At 37.0% G+C, this 21,469-nt stretch overlaps 1 protein-coding gene across 4 annotated transcripts; it reads left to right on the top strand.

The window, feature by feature from the left end:
- Positions 1 to 10,540: 10,540 nt before the first annotated feature.
- LOC145788622 (ABSCISIC ACID-INSENSITIVE 5-like protein 2) lies at positions 10,541 to 19,969 on the top strand. Of its 4 annotated transcripts, none has more exons than XM_082911057.1 (4): positions 10,541 to 10,677; positions 12,065 to 12,734; positions 12,840 to 12,911; positions 19,517 to 19,969. In XM_082911057.1, the coding sequence occupies exons 2-4, from the start codon at positions 12,087 to 12,089 to the stop codon at positions 19,589 to 19,591; spliced, it is 795 nt and encodes a 264-aa protein (XP_082767183.1). In that variant the 5' UTR covers positions 10,541 to 10,677; positions 12,065 to 12,086; the 3' UTR covers positions 19,592 to 19,969. The 4 variants fall into 4 exon arrangements, with proteins under 4 accessions (XP_082767183.1, XP_082767181.1, XP_082767184.1 ...); XM_082911055.1 differs by having other exon boundaries at positions 10,542 to 10,677; positions 12,060 to 12,734; XM_082911058.1 differs by having other exon boundaries at positions 10,566 to 10,707.
- Positions 19,970 to 21,469: the final 1,500 nt, after the last annotated feature.

The following is a 21,469-nucleotide window of genomic DNA, read 5'->3' as shown; positions in this document are numbered from 1 at the left end:
TGTTTAACAAAAGTTTGGAAAAAACTTAGGTCAATGCAATGAGTTCGAGGTGCAGAAGAGCAGGTGAGATGTACTGCCGTTTCAATCTGAACTTGTTGGCACAATAGGCTTGAAGTAACAATAAGCACAAAAAACATGACAGCCACAGCTGTTTCATTTGGATTTCCTGGTTGCAACTGGCTTCACAGCAGAGACAGACTCAAAAGAAAGCAAAAAGGATAATTAGAAAACAAAAAACAGTGTTCGAGGCAACAACCCCGAAATCACCTGACATTCTATACAATGAAACTGACTCGATACAACAAGACAGACCCTTAAGCAAAAAGACTGACTCAAGACAAAGAGACAGACTTAAAACAAAAAAAGAGAACTGACTTAACACCCAAGCCAGAAATTACAAAAACTGCATTCGCAAATGCTCAACATAGTGCGTGCCAAACCCCACATTTGAAATACACCAAGCGCCGCTCGCAGGTGGCCCAACCCCTGATCACATACTCGCGCTATCCTTGAAATCCAACAACTCGGCAGTGACAGACTTTGCCGAGCTTGGCGGGAGGATGACCTCATTGTCAATCAAATCTTGCACTTCGTGACGGAGACGAAAATAGTTGTTGGTGCTGTGACCAGTCTGCTGATGATACGCGCAGTATTGAGTAGCATCATGGCCCGCTGGAAGATAACTGTGGAGAGGCCGAGGCTCAAGAGGTTTGAGATGACCCTTTTCCGCCAGGATTTGAAGTGCTTTAGACAAAGGCATGTAGAGGGCGTGAAAGACTCTGTGCCCTCGGGGCAGTTACTTCGAAGTCTGTGGACCTTTGCTGGATGTACTCGAAAAAGGATCGGCAAGTACTACCTTGGCTTTCTGATCTTTTCCCGGTGCAGGGCTAGGATTGGAGGGAACTGTTCTGGCATGACGGGGTCTATCCCGATTTTTTGCCTGGCTTGAACTGCCCTCGGTTGGAGTAGGGAAAGCATTATCCACAGTCTTAGTCAAAATTGCGAATACTTGCTGCTTACTGAATCCCTTAGCTTTCAAAGCCTCGACTGCCCACAGCAGTTGTTCAATGGGATCAGCGTCTGCCTTCATCTTATTCTTGCCTTTAGCCTCAACTTGATCGAGGGTTTGGACTGCTACATTAGAGTGAAACCTGGTTGTTGTTGACACGTCATTGCTATAGCTTGAAACAACCTCAGGTTGGCTGAGCTAGATCACAATTCACCCCAGTAGCGGAGGCTCCTGCGATATGAAATTCCCGATATATGATGCAGCTGGTGGTAGAGTCGACATCCCATAGGCTAGATCGGCCACAGATCTCTGGAGGTCGCCGATCATTCCCATTAACTCAAACGTGGTGGGTTCACGAGCTTGAAACATCTAGGGTTCCCAGATCGGGCGCGCAGCAGGCGACCTGGGCGGATGTGGTATTTCGACATTGGTCTTATCCCGCAAGATGGTTCCTCGATCCAACGTGGCTGCCATAACCACAATCTCCTCTGCATTTTATGTCATCATAAGTCTGCTGAACTTGAACGGTGACTGATGCAACCGACAACTGACGGATCAGGCGTCTGCCTTGCCTCAACGAGGGAGAACACTAGCTATTCTGTACTAAATCTCTAAACTGAAAGAGAAGACACACAGTATTTCAGCCCAAATCAGATCAGACACAAGCATAGCTGAATAACTGTACTCTATTACTGATCACTGTTTCCCAAAATCACTGCCCCAAAAACCGAATCTGATACCCGCGGATATAACTGATTCTCAAAAAATACTGATACTGATGCCCTCAGGCCTGGTACTCAGATTTACAAACTGATATGCGCATTCCCTGTAGAGATACACTCTAAAAGCACATAGCAAGTAAAAGGGAGCCAAAACACCCCTATATTGGGGTAGGGTTTCCCTGTCCTATTTTGTCAGGAGCTAGGGTTTCACTACACACCTAGCGGTTTCAGACAACCTATAATCGGGTAGCAACCTGTCCTAGCTTGGAATGGTCACTATGGATTCCGAACATGCACTAGGTCGAATGGTCAAAAGGGTGCCCCGGTGACAACCGGGATTTGTGTTCCCATCGTGGCAGAACCAATAACTGGTCAGCCTTACGGCACGCTTCTCGAAGCGAGCCTCTGGCAAACCGTTCAGGAATAGCAGACGGCAAACACTGTGACTTAGGCGCACCAATGCACATGCAATGCAAAGAAACATGTAAGTGTAATCAAAACAAGATATCATGAGTTCGAGTCAAGCTCTCTAACTCCCCAGCAGAGTCGCCAGAAACTGTGGACGCGCCCTCGGGCCCTGTGCTCTTCCACAGTTCGGACTCGTTTTGTGTTGGTTCTTAATCTGATCTTGTATTGTACAATGCAAGAATGATAAATCACCAAAGAGTCCAAATCCGGCAAATCGTTTTGGAAAATAGATTTTTGAGAAAGAAGTGCCAAACATGGACTGCTTTGCCAGATACAGAGTCGCCACCTAAATATTTTATTTTGGGGGGATTTAGGAAACCCTGACTCGTTTGCCTAAGGCCACGTGTCCATCATCACCAAAGTTGCCTCGGCTCGGGAACTTAGGTACAATTGGGGAAGGTCAGCTATGAGCACCCCTGCTCGCCCGATCAAAGATCGGCTTCTACTAACCATGATATCTAGTTTTGAAAACAATATGCATTCTTAATCCGATTAATTCGCTAATCTTACTATGTGATGCGCACAACACAAAAGTATAGACTAGATCGCCTAATTTGGAACAAAGCATCGTATATCTGTTGTTTGGAAATGATTTGAGGTTTGCTACTCGCAAGTAGGCTAAAATACGGATTTCAATGAATTATTCCAATGAAAACAATCCAGCCTTCACCCATAAGCATTCAGGCAGTAAATCAACTAAGCAGTTAGCCTCATGGCAAGTATGCTTTCATGTTAACGTTCACATACATGCGAGATGCTAAAGCATAAAACACTCACAGTGTACTCCAAGCCAAAACAAAGAACATGTTAGTAATCAAATGTATGATCCAAGTCCATGTTAAGATGGCTAATGCATCGCAGGCAAAATGCAGCTAGAATAGGCTCGGCTAATCTATGGATGGCGTGTGAAATGCAACGGATAACATGTATTCAAGTTAGATTTGAAATACTATGCAATTAGTATGATGTGCCGAGCCGGGTGCATGCAATACAAATGAATGAATGCACACATGCATAGCATAAGGATGCTAATTGAAATATACCCTAATACTAAGCATCAAAAGCAGGTAAGTAAAAGGGAGAAAGAAGTGGGGGTTGGAAGACATGCATCACACACACGCACGCTTATTACACAATTCGCCCTCTCTCGGAGGGACCAAAAGAATAATACAAATTTAACTAACTAACAAGCTAATTAAATAGTTACAGACCACTTAACTAGTTAAGCAAATTAACTAAGCTAATAAAGCGGTAAAACAGCCTCGGGAAGAGGGTCCAATGCATGTGTGCTCGGCTTCGCTCATATATCCACCACTATGCACAAGCCGCCTCTGTTTACCCTGCTCTGCTCCTCTGAAAATTGTGCAAGTCTCAATGATGCTCCAGAATCACTTCCCGATCATTGTGGAAGGTCACCAACCAAGAGGAAACACCACCAGCCAGGGGAAGCTGGTCATCGACCATTGGTATGGCTCTCGGCCAAAGATGTTTAGTCAGCCAGCACTCAATGTGGTCGGTTGACCATATCTTCCTGCAGAACCCTGTTTGACAGCAGCAGAGGGCAGACAAAGCATGGCAATGCATTTTCAAGCAAATGTTTGCAACACCACCCTCCCTATCATGTTATGAACTCAAGGGAGTTTGGTCATCGACTCTTAGACCACCAATCGCGCATTTCAATGCATGATGGTCCGAGGTGTCAAGTTGTGCATTTTGATGTCAAATGAAATGCACACAAACACCTAAGGGGCCCAACCTCTATCATGGTGATTCAAGAGGCAAGGCATGCATGCCAAATGCAACCTAAGCATGCAAGCTAAGTATACAATATGAGCGTGCAAGCAAGTAATGAGCAATAGGCACACAACCTAAGCAACCAAGCATGCTAGACATGTAACAATAATGCTAATGACCAACATGCAACAACATGTGAAGGGGACTTAGCATAGGAACATGTAAAGCAACTTAACACAAGATGCATGCCAAATGCAACACCACTTGAACATGCGACAACGTGCCAATAGACAAAGTATGTGACAACATGCCTATGGGCCAAGTATGTGACAACATGCAAGGCAAATGTACACACAAGTATTCATGCACACATGGTCCAAAACTTAAGCATGAAGGAGTAACTTTTAAGCCCCGAACAGTGGATAATATGCTAAGCACATGAAAGCAAATGTACATGCAAACATGTATGCAAACATGGTCCAATACTTAAGCATAGAAAGGGGACTTTTAAGCACACTTAAAAGGGGACAAACATGGACAAAAGTCAAGCATGATAAACTCTGAAAATCATGTTAAGGATGGTGCCAAACCAACTAATCAAAACAATCAAAGCATGCAAGCAAGGTTCAAGGCTCAAAGCTATCAAAGGGGCTTAAACCATGACTATGCAAGGTGAGTCCCAAAGGGTCGTGGGGACTCAAAACAGTCCCAATGTAGGTCGAGACAAGGCCCAAAACACACTTAGATGGCATCTAAACGGCCTAAGTCTAAAGGCATGCATGATGACCCAAACATAGAGCATAAAAACACAAAACTCTTGAAACATCAAAGGGGCCATAAATGCAAGTATACAAGCATACTATATGGACTGAAATGGCATAACTAATGGTGCCAAACCACTGAAATGATGCAAGTAAAGCATGCTAGAGGATCCAACACTCAAGGCCTACAAAGGGGGATTGCATGGTAGCTATACAAAGCAAGTCATGGATGATCCAAATGACCAAAATCAGACCTCAAGCACATCAAAACATGCATAAAATCTTCACAAAGCTAAGCCAAAATCATGCTAGAAACAAGACTCAAAGCACAAAGTATGTTAAGGCAATTTCATGGCATTACAAGACAAGTATGCAAAGCATGCATGGTGTGTCTAAACTAACTAAAAACAGTGCTATATCATGGCAAAATAAGCACAAATACTACTTAAGACATGGCCAACATGAACTCAAGAAAGGTGCTCACACATGAGGCTAAAATGACAAGTATTGAAGACAACAAGGAGAGGGGATGGCCCTCTCCTTCTTAGGACCTCAAAATAGCATCCCCACCATTGAAATCCCTCTGGATTTCAGTGGTGAGGAGGCCAACACAAGGTGGTCCCAGAGCTCACCAAAAGTGCACGAAAATGAGACCAAACAAGGCCTAAGAGAGGTCAAACAACCCCAAACCTCAAAGAGACCTTAAACAACTATCAAAAGCAAGTAAAAACAGAACTTTTACTAGTTATACACTAAGCTTAAAAACTGATGTAAGGATGGCTAAAAGCCTATGCAAAAATGGGGAATAAAGGGGTGAAGTTCTTACCCTTGAAGACCTCTTTCAAGAATAATGCTCCAGCAGCCTCTCCAAGCTTAGATCAACTCAAGAACTCTGAAAATAACTCCTTAGTACCTCAGTAGCCGAAGGAAAGTGTAGCACTAGGTGTTTGTATGCAAAACTATGAACAAAAACACCTTAGACACACACAAAATGGAAGGAGAAGGAGATATAGAGATAGAATAGATACACAATCCTCTAACCCTAATCTCAGAGCTCTGGAACTTCTTGGAACCCTTGAGGAGGGAGGATAAGCCCTCCCTTTATAGAGATTCACTCTTGCAAAGCTTACAAAACAAGCTAAGCAAGAGGGAAATCCCTCCATACACGTGTATGGAGGGGGTGCATTATGGATGCCAGCTATCACAGCTGGCATAAAATATCTGTCAAAAGCAGATGAACAGTGATCGGCTAGCCAAAAATGACAAATTGACCAAAACAATGGTCGGCCGACCATAAAGAATGCCGACCGGCCATAACCAATGGCCGGTAGCAACAAAACAGGGCCAGTGACCTCAAGCCATGGCTGGTGAGGTGTAGGGATGGCCAACAAGTCATTTCCCACCCTCAGAAGCAAAACAACAAGTGTTTGGTGCAAAACCAAACACAAAACAGACGAGTTGAGAGATCTTGAGGCAAGACGCATGGCCGAGACCTCCAAGAACTTAGGACGAACACAAACATGGATGATCACCGAGTGTTCAAACGGTGACGTCCAAGTCTTGAGAACGGTCAAAAATGGGGTGTCTACAGTCGTATATAATATTGAGGAGGCAAAGTGGCGTGGCGGTAAGAGTGCTACATGCGCGGGCGTGGTCATGGGATCAAACCTTGGTGCCGTTGGAATTGTTTAAAATTTTTGAAATAACCTTGGAGCCCAAAACGACGCCGCTTTGGGCGCGAAACATTATCCCCAAATCCCTTATGCTGTGTTTGGTTGGGGGATTTGGGAGAGAGATTTGAAAAGGGAAATGAAAAAGGTAGGTAAAATGTGAATAAAATATGTATATATTTCACATAGTTTCACACACCTTTTTTCTTTTCTTTTCCAAATCCCTCCCCAAATCCCCCAACCAAACACACCATTAAAGAATATGCCAAAACTGTGAGAGCCAAAAGTCATTCAACTTAAAAGCCCTCACAATATTCAACGAATCCCTTTCAAAAAGAACCTCTTGAAGCCCCAACTCTCAAGCCAACTCCACGGCCCTTGCAGTTACAAATGCCTCGGCACAATCCATATCTACCCAACTTTGAATCTTTTCAGATTTTTTTTGAAAATGGACTTTAATGTATGTGTTTTGATAGGTAGATTAGTGACTTTGGGGTTGTTTGTTCCAATTTAAAAGAGCTAATTATAACTTATTTTAATTTAGGAGTCTGCTTCAGACGATATGGGGTAACTTATGCTTATAATTTATTAGACAAAAACAACTTAAGTAAGTTAAAAAATCTAATTATTTGAAAACTAATAGAAGAGTATTTTTAACTTTTACATTTTAATTATTAACTTTTAATTTAAAAAGGTTTCCACTAAACAGGGCGTTTGTAAGATGAATATTATGTACCGTTAAGTTAATTGAATGGATTGATGCGGCTTTAGTTAGGTTGATTGGAGGTGGCAACGAATGGTAGTGCACAAACATGATTATGTTTTATTTGTAAGAAGTGGCATATAGTTTTTTTTAGTAAAAGGATAATGTGTAATATATGAAGTGGTGGTGCATGAAAGTAGTGATAGCATAAACACGGTGGTGGTGGATCTTATATATGTGGAATTAATTAATGGTACGGAGGGTGGTGACTCTCGTACAATGATGGATCTAGGGGGATGGAGGGCGGTCACATCCTCAAAAATTTGAAAAATATCATATATCATATTAGAAATTTTAAAATAATTTAAAATTATAATAGTTCGTACTCTTAATTTTTTTAAAAATAATTTTAAAATTATATAGAATTGCCCGCTAATTTTTTAAACTATAAAATAATCCCTAAAGTGATAATTCTAGATCCATCACTGCACTCATAGTATGACAAGATGGTGTAATTGTGGAAGTTTAAAATAGTGTGACCATTAGGTATAATTATAAAATTTTGCGTGTTTGTATGAAACAATGATATTTTTAGTGGTGAAGGTTAGAGCGGTGGCAACCACTAATAATAGTTAGATGTGATAATATGTGATTGATAATGAAAGAAAAGACAGTTATGGAGATATGATGAAGTGACAGTGATTGAGTGCTTAATGGTGTTGGTGGTTGAAGTTGGTTAGGGGTTATGCTGACAAATTGTGGTTTTGGGTGCAGGTTGTGAATGATGCTTGACGTGTTTATGGATTGGTTCAATTTGATTGTAAATTAGAAATCAAACCAATCCCTCCTACTATATATATGAAAAGGAAAAAAAGAAGAAGATAGAATCGTAATCAAATTATTGAACCTATGTGACCATATCAAAACAAACCATAGGAATCAATTAGGTTTGGTGAGGTTCTGCAATTCATTAATTCTTTTTCTCTCTATTCTGTAGGGGGATTTGGTGATAGCCCCCTCACTATCTAATTTGTTTTTCAAAAGGACAAGAATTATATAAGTACTTTCAAAACCCCCTGATATTTTAAAACTTGTTTCTTTTACTATATTACCCTCATATCTATCAGCTCTCCTATTAAGCCATCTTCACTATGTATTTCAGAGTAAAATTTTACTCTGTATGAAAGTAAAATTTTATACTCTGAAACTAAAGTAAAATTTTACTTTGTATAAAATTAAAATTTTACTCTATATAAAAGTAAAATTTTACTCTGAATAAGAGTAAAATTTTACACTCTGAAACTAAAAGTAAAATTTTACTCTGTATAAAAGTAAAATTTTACTCTGAAAAACAAGTAAACTGTGAGACTCTGAAGTTAAAAGTAAAATTTTACTCTGTATAAAAGTAAAATTTTACTCTGGTTCTGTCAAATGAAAAAAACAGAGCGATAGAACCAGAATAAAATTTTACTCTGGTTCTATCAAATGAAATTAGATCATTCGCAGCCATTATTCTTCTATTTCTTCACAGTTACTTGCCTCTTTCGTATCACCTCTTTGGCTTCTCTGTTATCTATTACATATACACAATCTATATTGCTCACTCACGACACAAAAATTTATCAAAATCAAAAACAATTTTACAATAAAAAGTTGAGAGAACATAGTAACAACTGATTAATAGATCAATTTAAGAATTTAACAACACTATCCAAATGAAAAATCTCTCCCTCACACAAACACACACACACACAAACACACACATATATATATGAAAAATCTGAAGAACTGTGTTCAAATATAAAAATTTTAAACAGTCGCGCGATTCGTCTCTATACTCTTTCACAATTCGAATTTTTGATCGACGAGGCTATCATCAACAACAAGAACATGAACTTCATGAGAATTGGAAGGCGATACGTCGACGTCGTCGAAGCTTTCTCTGATCATCTCCGACGATCTCTTCCACTGCGAAACCTATGAGCCATTCAAAGAAAATTCTCTGCAACTGAGAGTGATTTAGGTATATTTACAGTTTTGGTTGAAATCACGAGAGCTTCGAACGAATCCAATCCAAACCCTAGGAATGGAAGAGAGAAGGAAAAAAGAGTGGAGAATGTGAGGAAATTTAGTTGATGGTATAATAGTCTAATAAAATATTTAAATAATAAATTTTGTCCTTTATGCAAAATTTTATAATTATGAGGGGGTTTAGAAAATATAATTTTTTTTCTTAGTCCTTTTAACAATAAAAGGAAGGTAAAGGGGGTTTATAGCTAAATTTCCCAATTTTGTATGATTTTCGAATTTTTATATAATAAGAGATATGGTATATATATTATAATTATAAACAAAGTAATAACAACAAACAAAGTTGAATTGGCTGAATAATATCAATTCCACCACTAAAATTAATATTGAAATATTTTTAAAAATTGAAAAATATATCATTATTCAATTTTTTTTGATCGGCAAAAATCAGTAATTAATTGTTAAATTAGTACGTTGGAGGAATTGAAACTCATACTCATACACTTTATGAAAAAATCTATCTTTCCATTTCACTTCTAGAAGTGGAATCTAAAACTTCTATCTTACTAGAGACTTTGTAGCTAAAGGACTAACCAACTAGCTAAAAACCCCTTGATTATATCATAGTTAAATTTGGTTTAGAATTGTAACTAAAACCTTAAAATCATGAATCAGACCGATTCTAGTGGTTTAACTATTTTTGAAATCGAAGCCATAACTGAAACTAATAAAAATCGAGCCAAACCAAATCAGCAATTTGGGTTGAATTGGATTGATTTATCGGTTCTATATATTCTCTTGAATAATATATGATCACCAGAAAATTGATTTTGAAATAAATGAGAGATATGCTTTATTTATTTATTAATTAATTTATTTTGATTAAGCACAACCATAACAAACAAGAGTTTATGAAGATATTAGATCCTCTCACAAGACAAGTTGATCATGTCTACAATAAGCAAACTAACAACTTGGCCAGGAGGGTCTTCAAAAACTACCAATGGCTCTTAATGATTCACGCCCATAGTTTATCAGCACATTGATTTCCTTTACGTGGGATATGACTCAGGGTGCACTCATGTCTTTCTATAAGGAATTTGGCATTTTCAGACATTGATTTCTTTCACGTGCGATATGATTTAGGGTGCACTCATGTCTTTCTATAAGGAATTTGACATTTTCGGACAGGGCTCTTTAAGAAAAGTTTGATGGAATTTCGCCATTGAACAATCGAACTAGATGTTTTGAATCAGTTAGGTTCATGGGTATTGGATGAGTTTGGAGGGTTGGGATATTAGGAAGATTTTGGGTGAGTTTAGAGGGTTGGGATATTAGGAAGATTTTACCAATTTAGGGGAGCGAATGTAATTTCTAGAAATTTGTGGGTACCAATATAATGATAAATAACCTAGGGGGTCAGTGTAATTTTCCATAAAAATAGACAAATTGCAAGGTCTGGAAAGTGCATTTCATTGTTTCGAATTGCCAAGTCAAAAAAAAAGTTTCTGATTGACAGAACAGTCCAACAAACAATTCCTCTGTCTTCTTCGCCAAATCGATCATTCTCTGCTCACAGGTCTCTCTCTATCTATCTCTGGATATATAGGTATAGATTTTATGCAGTATATACGTATATTTATTTGCATATTGTATAGACGATTTATCTCGGATCTTGCGTTTCGTTTTTCTCTTCAAGCAAATCTGATTCCAGTGACTTTCGCTCATTATCTTCATTTTGAAAGATAATATTTTTGGGTTTTGTGTTAAATTTGCAATTGTAGAAGAATTAGCGATTAGGGTAATTAATTGCTTTCTAATTGAAGGAGAAAGTGGCAATTATGGCTTAGTGTGGTTGCTATTAAGTGTTGAGATCTGTATCTGAAGTAATTTTGTTTAGTTTCCATGCATTTTTTTTTTTTGTTATGTGGGTGATAATTACTTGAGGAATATGTTTGGTATTTGGCATAACACAACTCTTTGAACAATTAGATTCTACTCAAGCTTTGTGATTTATGAAGAATATTCATATGCATTTTTCCATACACTTTAAGTTCCATGAAAAAAATAAAAAAAATAAAAAATAAAATAATTTTTTTTGCATTATTTCATTCCATTTGATTGATTATTGTAATTTATGCAATTATGATGCCCCAATTCAATTATAGTTGATCTGGCAATTGTACTACCACCGACCGATAACCTGGTTTCTTCTTCAATTTAGGTCCAAATTTTGTCAAACATTAGATAAAATTAATCACAGATATTGAGAAACCAACACCAAGATATTTTGTAAATGCTCTCACTTGAAATTGTTTTGATAAAAATTAAAGCTTCAATTTTTGACTGCATTAAATCACTTTTGAAGTTAAAGAAACAAGACTGAACGGTTTTATAGCCCTTTTGATAATGTTGCATCTCAAATCTTAATAATGTTTTTGGAATATTGATTTTAACGAGGTTCAGTCATTGCAGCATAAAGGCTACTGTTTTTTATTATTTTAGTAGGGATAATCTTTTCCTAAAAATGTTTTGCACCTCTAGGGAGATTTGTGGCGGCATATAGACGTACATATCTATTGTATCATCTTTTTTTGGTAGACCACTTGAGTTCAAGCCTTCATTCTCAATGTTTGTTTCTCTCCTGTTCCTGGTTTAATTTCTCTTATTGGAATTGACATATAACCCTTCTCTCCCTCTCTCTCAAACATTTTTGATTGACAATAGACAAAAGTTCTTTTATCACAACTTTATTGTTTTGAGAATGACTGAATACTGATTATGTTGTATCTTAGTCTAGCCGGTTCCCATGCTAGTTATTCTATTGGTTGGGGGAGATTTAGGCAGTTTAGAATGGCTTGTTTATTCTGGCATACTAAAGCGTGAATTTTGTCAATGTCTTTGGATTTTCCACTTTAGTTTTTTGGATTTTTTTTTTCAACCCATAGAAATTCTATGCAGAGTAGGTTTGCTTGATGAACGCTGTCGATGGGGATTCAGACAATGGGTTCTCACGGGAGTGGTCAACAGCCTCATCTACAGCCATTTTCAAGGCAAAACTCGTGGTTTGGCTTCACCCTTGAGGAAATTGATAATCAATTGGGGGACTTGGGCAAACCTCTGGGCAGCATGAACCTCGATGAATTGCTTAAAAATGTATGGACTGCTGAAGCAAATCAGTCTACTGGAATGGACACTGATAGTTCTTCTTCGGCATCTTCTCTTCAGCGACAGGCCAGTCTAAGCTTGGCTAGAGCTTTTAGTGGGAAGACAGTTGATGAGGTGTGGAGAGATATTCAACAAGGGCAGAAGATGAAAAATGTTGAGGAGATGAAAGGTCAAGAAAGAGAACAAACTCTCAGCGAGATAACTTTGGAAGACTTTTTGGTAAAAGCAGGGCTTTTTGCTGAAGTTTCATCAGGACCTTTTATACGAGCAGATAATGCAGTGACCTGTCAAAAGCCTCCGTCACAGATTGGCTTGTCACCAACCACTTCAATTGACACACTATCAGATACACCTGCACCAGGCCGAAAGAGGCATGCCACAGACGCAATTGAGAGGACTATTGATAGGAGATTGAGGAGAAAGATCAAGAATAGGGAATCTGCTGCACGTTCACGAGCAAGAAAACAGGCAGGCTATTGAGATTTGTTGTTTTTCCTTCTGCAAAATCATTATGCATTGTTATTCTTCGTTCATTTGGTTGTGACCTTAGCAGATTTATGTTGTAATGTGCAGGCTTACCATAATGAGCTGGTAAACAAGGTTTCACGTCTTGAAGAGGAAAATATGAAGCTCTTGAAAGAAAAGGTCAGGATCTCTCGTCTATCTTTTGTGTATAATCTATGTTTATTCTTTATAATGTGTAAATTTCCTTTTTTTGGTTGACTATTTTGTTTAATTTACTAAGTTTTGTTTTGGGGAAAACAAGGTATGAACATCACTTCACTTTGTGTAATCTAACCAAATCATTAATAATCTTTCTTATTTGACAAGCATTTTCATGTTGTTAAATATGTTCATGATGGGACACAGCCTGAAAACAATGTTCCATGTAGATATTTATTTTACCATGAGATTAGAAAGGATTTAGAGAGTGATTTGATTAGCTTGCAATTTTAAATTTTAAAAACTGGTGGGAATGTAGGTTTTAAAATGAACAGAAACAAGCTTATGAATAAGGGCAAGTTCTCCGGTGATAACCCTTTCCAAAACGTACATAACAATTTTTATTGGGTTCGTTTGTGTGAATGTGCATTATTTAATTATAATTTCCTGGCTTTTATCGTTCACTGCAACCTGAATGTGAATGTTGAATTTCTGATATTAACCATGTAGAGTTGTGTTTTTTGAACTCTTGGGTTGGGAATTTACCTGAAGGAATTGTGGGTTCACATGAATGACTTTTTCCATATAAAACCACTCTTTCATCCCTGCATCATGACAGTTACTCAACCCATCTTATTTGTCTGATCCGCCAAATACTTCTCACCAATCTCCGATCCACTTTTTCAATTTTGGTTTCTTGCAAAATTACGGCCTTGTTTGGTTTGTATTTGAGAAACATGTTTTGAGATAAAAAGTACGAAAATTTGTTTGGTTTGGTTTTTTTTCAAAAGATGTTTTGAAAAATTATTTTGAGAGAGTTTTAGAAAAAGTGATTGATTTGATGTGTATGAGAGAAAGATTTGTTTGGAAAATTTGTAAACCAAACAAGTTTTGGAAATTTTTTTTGGGAAAATTTGTTTGGTTTGATTATTTTTGAAAACTTATTTGTAGAGAATTTTTCCCAAAATTTTTTGAGAAACACAAACCAAACAAGGCCTACAATATCCAAAGCATTCTTCACTAAAACCTCCATAACCACTTTCCTCTACTTCATAGACCTAAGGCCCCCTACATTTCTACTTAACCATCACCTTTGTACATAATTCCTGAGACCAAATTTCTTAATTCCCCAACCCCCGTAATTTTACCACTTTCCCATCTGTAAAGTTTCCCTCCTCACAAAACGTACCCCTCAACTCCAACCTCCTTCCTTTTACATTCAATCATACTGAAGACCAACCCATCAATTCTAATAATCTGCCCAACTGACTTGACCCTTCCTCATCAAGAGAAAAAGATGCATGCTTCATCAACTCCCTTAAAAACATTTCATTTTTTTGACTAGCCCCTTTCACAATAGAATTATCCCCATCATCCAAATGAACAAGACAGCTTCCCATACCAGAGGCATTTTCACAGTAACCTACCTTGACATTAGCATTAAAATCAAGACCAATGAGGTTAGGACTCTTGAATGGACCCCTACAGGCTTCCCATCACTTATGAATGCATTATCCCCTGTATTGAGAACTGGACAAGAAGCTAACACAGTATCCTCATTAGAAAACGGATAAGAAAGAAGTATCCCATTCCTTGTACCCCCTTTCTCATTTTGAACAACCTTGTTATGCACATTAAGGCCTCGTTTGGGAACAGGCTATTTTAGTAACTTTTTTGGCTTTTTGGCTAAAATATAAGGTAAAAAAAGCTAGTATGTTTGGAATGACTTTTTGGTTTTTTACGAAAAGATGTGCAAAAAATAGAGAGAAAAGGAAATCTTTGACTTTTTGGTATAGCTTATAGGCTTTTTGGTTTTTTTCGTAATTTTTTGACTTTTAGGTTGAAACTGTTTCATGCCAAACGAGGCCTTACCTCAGAAGAAAAAGATCCTCAAATCCACGTATCTCAGTAAGTGATTAAAAATAGTTGACTTAGTTGCATTATTGCCTGCTACCTTTTCATGATGGCTATCGACCATTGAACCATTCTGATTTTCCATATGATCCCCACTAAACATGGCCGCAACTCCCAGATTAGTTTCCTGCACTATAGAAATATTATCTTCATCTGCATCTTCATCATCACTCTGAGCTGACTCATCAGAAGATTCATCTAATTCACCCTCATCAGATTCACTAAAGGTTGCCAAAAACCCCAAGTAGTTGTTGGACATCCCTTCTTCTCTAGCATTCCTTAATTTATGAACTTGTATATTGCCAAAAGATCCCAAAACTCCATCATTGAACAAAAATAACCGTGCATTTCTTAAAGACGATTGAAGTTTCATGGGTCACATTCATCACCTAAGACTTTGTTTTCAATCTTTGCAGCTGAGTCCTAGCTCAATTTCTGTATTATGCAAATCACAAATCTCAGCCAACATGAACTCTTTGTTCTTCCTTGGATTGAATACACCTTGGTTATTGACTGTCAACCACTATTCGCTTCCTTCCCATTTCCCATCTCACCCATGTCATTGCTTTGAAGCGCTTTTTAGATTCATTAGCTCAATTTTTATGACCTTGAAGAACTTGATTCAAACGCTTCTCCCGTAAATTGGGTAAAATTAACTGACTTGGTCTTGTGCCCCTTTAGATGCCCACTATTCTTATTAAACCCACTTATCTCACAAGTTTGGACTCTAAACCAAAAGAAAAGGGCTCTCCCGAACCTCCTTATCCTCAAGTTAGGCTCAAAATCACTTTGAGCTTCTCTATTAATTCGTAGCCCAAATCTCTGCACCCGTTCAAAACTCCCTTGGCTTAACACTGATTTGCCCCAAATAAAACTTTGTGCCTTGTGAGGGCTTCGTGATTAGGAATTTTAGTAACACACTTTTTTCTTTTTTGGTCGGCAACAAAAAAAATAAATTATAATGCCTTCTTTCTCATTATCCTGACTACTCTTCAAATCCCCTAGACACGAATTCTGTAGTTTCCAAATTCCTTCATGTTCCGTTTCTTTATTTTTTTCTTAAATAATTATAGCCTTTTTGCCAAAACCAAACTCATCAGATTTCCTTGCACCGAATAACTTCTCCATCAATCCCCTACCTTATCTCGGAAACCCTCCACCTGTAACCACATTTTCAAACATGAATAGAGTTATCCCCTTTCTAAGCCTCCCACTGTCCAAGAATAAAGTGAAGTGATCCAAAAGACGTCTCGGTAACAAATATTGTACTCAGGAAAATGTTCCTCCCAATCCAAAGAGACCAGAAATCTATGTATTGGATAGATGAAAGGGCCTTCCTTGCTAGTCTACCAAGTGAAAGCACCATCACTGGGAGATCTATTAAACCCAATTCATCAATAAAGCTAGAAGAGTCTCACATCAGTCCAGAAATATGAAGTCAACCCAATTAATTTTAGTCTAATGTGGAAGAAAATGCATGGGACTCGTTATTGCCTTGCTGTAAACATGATAAACTAGTTCCATAAGCATGGGCCTTGTTATTTTTAGTCTAAGGTAGAAGAAAACAGTCTCATGTTACATATTATAACTCACAGATTTCATCAAGTGTTTCTTATGAATGCAACAATTAATGATTTACAAAAAAATCTGAAGGAAACCATGAGGGTCAACGTGGTGGTTGCATTGCCAATAGGAAGTGAAATTAGTAGATGTGAATATGCTCAATTGAAGAGTCGCTTTTGGGTGAGTTATTTGGTGATGGAAGAGGCCATGATTATTATTGAGAATGTTTTGGTGGTAGTTGGCTATTGTGGTTTTGTAGCTCTAGTGTTTGTGGCAATGGTGAGGGGCTTTTATTTATTTATTTCTGTGGCCCTGGCCATAGTGAAATTGCAATTGTAGCGTGGTCATAAAGATAGAGAAATTATTTCTCACTCTCCCTTTCTCTCTGGCTTGGCAAAAAGGGCAAGGGAGAGAAGATTGGGGGGGGGGGGGGGGGGGGGGCGTCGCAAGCACCACAATCCTTCGTTGGCATGATCACAGGAGTTTCTACCCGTTGGGAGTTGGAAAAGAGGGGCCTTAACATTGGTCTGATGCCAACCCCATGAGGGCATGGTGGCAAGGAGCTGGTGGTCTAGGATTAATGAACAAAAGTCTCACCCCCAAGCATCACCCTACAAGCTCGAACTCATGGCCTTCTAGTCATGGGTGGGAGCTATCCCCACTGAACATTTAGAAAATAATATTTTCAAATATGATTTTCTTAAATGTGGTTAATTTGCCCATAAATTTTAGAGTTATGCTAGGGACCTCAAATATTCTATCAAACCTCTCACATGGGTATGGGACCCCCACACACATGGATTTGTGTGAGTCTCAACCCATGTAAGAGATTTGGTAAAATATTTGGTAGAATATTTGGAATACATAGCATTTTTCTAAATTTTATCTTGACCATTTTTTTTTTTGTTGCAATTACTTTGTTATTTTGCTATGTAGACATTTTTTTTATTGAATAATGATATTTATACTCCACTAATGCTATTTTTAGTTAGGGGATTTGAGGAGGGATTTGGAAAAGAAAATGGAAAAGGTTGGTGATGAATAAAATATATCTAGATTTCACCTAATTTCAAACACATTTCCTTTTCCCTTTCCAAATTCCTCTCTAAATCCCCTAACTAAACACAACATAAGCCTATCATCTAAGTACATCTAAGTAGTACAGACATAAACATGGGACACGACACAGACATGACTTGGACTTCGCCAACACGGTGGTTTAAAAAAATACATGACATGATACGCCAAGGACACATTAAAAATTTATATTTTCATAATTATTATATGTTAAATAGATGAATAGATTATTCAAAGATTATGAAAGAAACATCATCTAAGTAACAATTGCATTCTAAACAATGCAAAAACAATTATAAAACATTGAAACAAACATAATGTATTCGTCTTATAAATATTTGAAAACATATTTAGAGTGCACAAGTTACATTTCGAAGAATGCAAAACATTATTTGGTTTTAATTTTCTGAAAATTGAGTTTTTTTGTGTTTACTGAATTTTTTTAATATTTTAAGCAAATTTTTTACTTTTTAGATGCACTTAACCTAGATGTACTGAAAAAGTAAAATATTTGTAAAAAAATTAATAAATACACAAGAATACAAAAATGTACTGAATATTTGATTTTTTTTTTTGGTATTTACCGAATTTTTTAAAGATTTTTTTCACAAAGATTATACTTTTTAATTATATATTTATTAGATGTATCTAAAAAGTAAAATATTTCCTTAAATTTTTTTAAAAATTTACTAAAATAAAAAAACACGAAAAATAAAAAACTCAATTTTCAAAAAATTGGAAACAAACAAGGTAGTCATGTGTGGAGGGTTTAAGAAGTGTCACCGAAGAAATGTTTGTAAAGTTTTCTATATTATGAATTTAAAATTTTAGTTAAAGATCCATTAAAAAAGTATCAAACATACTTTTAGGAGTGTCTGTAGAGTGTTGTGTCTGACACGACACGTCTCCATTATAGAAGTGTATGTGCTTCTATCATATTGTATATATAATTTTTCCTTTTAGCCTCTCACAGGTCTATCACACTTTATTTTATTTTATTTTTCATTGAGCAATAATATTCACACTACACTTTTAACTTGTCACACTTTTTTTTTTTCTTTCTTCTTCCATCACTTATATATATATATATATATATATATTGTATTTCTCTCTATTTCTTTTCTTGTTGCCGAAAACACCATTTCCTTTGTGAAGAAGATGGACATGTTTTTTCACGCTCTATAAAAAATCTCAGGCAACGCGTGATCTTCAATCTCTTTCCCTCTCTTGCCAGTTTAGTTTTGCAAAATTATTTGGGGTTTGAATTATTGAATTTACTTATTTGTGTTTATGTTATTTTGAATTGTTTTTTTTTATTTTTATTATCACTTCAAAATAATTAACTCATTCAATTGCCAATGAAAAAAAGTAATATATAGTTCTAGACTCTGTCACTGCTCGTAGTCGCCAAACCAAAAGGGAGTAAGCCCGCAACCACCAAGTTACCACTCTCGGGTGGTCTGTCTTGAAGTTCTCAATTCTATAGATTTTAAGTCCATTTTTTCCCTTAACTTATCTTGTGCTTGAAGGGGTAAAGAAATTTTTTCGAACAACTAAATAAAAATATTATGCCTATTTCATATCGCGCTCTCAGAATATAGGTTGCCAGGGAACTAATTGGTAACATGACATAGTCTTAATCCTTTAGACTAATACAGGGGTCGAGGTTGCACGACGCAGTCTGTGTTCTATTAAGTGGATGTGGACAAAGCATCCTACTAAAAATAGTCAGTCTTTTTTATTTAATAATCATATGTTGGCCAATAATTTTTCCTTGTATAATGAGTTAAATGCTACATTCCTAGAGTAGTTCCATGCTTGTTGAAGCTAAAACAGTTTTATATTATTGCTTGTATTCCTAAACAGTATATATTATTGCTAAAACATGAGATTACTGCTTGCATTGGTCAACTATAATGACTTCTCACTCTTGATTGTATCTAATAGAAACAGGTCTTCTTACTTCAAGAACTTCTCTGTTGCTGCCATTTCTTCATTGTTAGTTATTAATTATTTGATTTTATTATGTTAAGGACTTGGAGAGGATATTGCAACGGGAGTTGTCTCCAGAACCAAGATATCAGCTTCGAAGAACGAGTTCTTTCTGATATGCCTTTCTATTTTAAAGTTTTGTAGTTCCTAATGTTGGGTTTTATTTGTGTATTATTTTTTTTTTGGGGGGGTTATATTGGAGGGCTGTAACCTGGGAATGGGGACTCGAACCCTCAACCTTTCAGTAAGATGCAAGGTTTCTGATCAACTAAACTGACCTGAGTTCATTGCTGGCAGAGTTACTTGTTGCATCTGCAGATAATGTGCTTTGCTCTCCACCCCCGCCGACCCACTGGTAAGGGTTTAATTGTACATTTATATGGATATATGTATTCAGCTTAGGTTTATATAGAAACAAATGTTACATGTTTAAATATTTGATGGTCCATGTGAAATGAAATCAAGAAAAGAAATGAACCAATGCTGTTGTTCAATCTGTAGGTATTATGTATCTCTCTTGAGCCAGGAGGCATATGCATGTAGACTCAAGCATGAGTTTTGGTGTGCATTCAAATTCTAGTTTAGGTTAATTACTTTTTGCCTAGTGATTTGCTCAAAAATTACTTGCCCCTCCGCCAACTTCAAAAATTGACACTTATGGCCTTGCATTCGGACCGTGCACATGGTGACAAGGTCTGGCTTCATGATTTAACTCATTTTTATGGTGATTTAATTCATTTTCATGGTCGATTGGTTCATCACCGAGAGAGGTCTCGACTGTAAGTAACCCAATGGTTGCCATCAAACTCGAGATCAAATGTGGGAGGGCTCTGAAGATTATCGTAGTTACCATAGTCGAAGCCTGCTCAAATGAGGTCCTTACAATGCACGTACAATGGCAATTTGTAGCAATTTTTTTGGACAAATTATATCAGTAATTTTTATATTTTGGCAATCATTAGACACTGGGGGACCAAATTAACAACACACTTTTATACAATGGGGATCATAATGACACACAACTTGTGTTTTGCGAACTAAAAATATAATTAATCTCAACTTTCAATTTAATTTTTGAGTCTGTACAATTGTGATTAAAAAAAAAAAAAAAAAGTTGATTACAAAGAAAATTCCAGAGTTTGGCTCGTATAATAAAATAAATTATGAGTTTTAAATTTGTCAATTTAAATTTTAATATTTTTATTTTCTTTTAATTTAAATTATTTGTTTATTTTTATCAAGTAAAATTAAGAGAGAGAGAGAGAGAGAGAGAGAGAGAGAGAGAGATGCGTTGGAATTGATTAATGGTTTAAGAACTTATATAGTAGTGTAAACTCTGGTTGTGTTGTTGCACTGTGTTTTGGATTATAAATTTAGATAAATGTTAGTTTTAGGAGGAAATTAAGAAAAAATTAAAACATACCAGACCAAATCAAACCAAATCAAGCCTTAAGTCCCATCAAATGGAGTCGGTTACATGAATCATTCTTCTTCACACGACCCTTTCAAAGGTCATATTATTAGTCAAATTAAGTAGATTTATATCTCTATTTATAACGCTAGTCAACGTTAATCTAGGCTTACCTTGTCCCCTAACACTTCCATCTACCGTTACAACATCGCATCTCTTCACTACTGCCTCTGTTGGTCTCCGTTGAATATGACCAAACCATCTCAAACGATTCTCTCTCAACTTATCTTCTATCGGTGCTACTCCTACCCATTCTCGAATACACTCATTCCTAATCCTGTCTTGTCTAGTCTTACCACACATCCACCTTAGCATCCTCATCTCAGCCACACTCATCTTATCTACATGTTATTTCTTGGTTGCCAAACACTCCGTCCCATACAGCATAGCTGGTCTAATAGCCATTCTATAAAACTTACCTTTTAGTCTAGTGGGTATTCGTTTATCGCACAATATCCTAGACGCACTTCTCTACTTATACCATCCCGCCTTAATCCTATGGGCCACATCTGCATCAATCTCT

This window comes from Camellia sinensis, unplaced genomic scaffold (genome assembly GCF_055761805.1).
Source record: "Camellia sinensis isolate YWXY unplaced genomic scaffold, ASM5576180v1 Unanchor1, whole genome shotgun sequence".
NCBI classification, from domain to species: domain Eukaryota; kingdom Viridiplantae; phylum Streptophyta; class Magnoliopsida; order Ericales; family Theaceae; genus Camellia; species Camellia sinensis.
The sequence above is the reverse complement of the archived record's forward strand: the minus strand, read 5'-3'. Positions and strand labels throughout refer to the sequence as shown.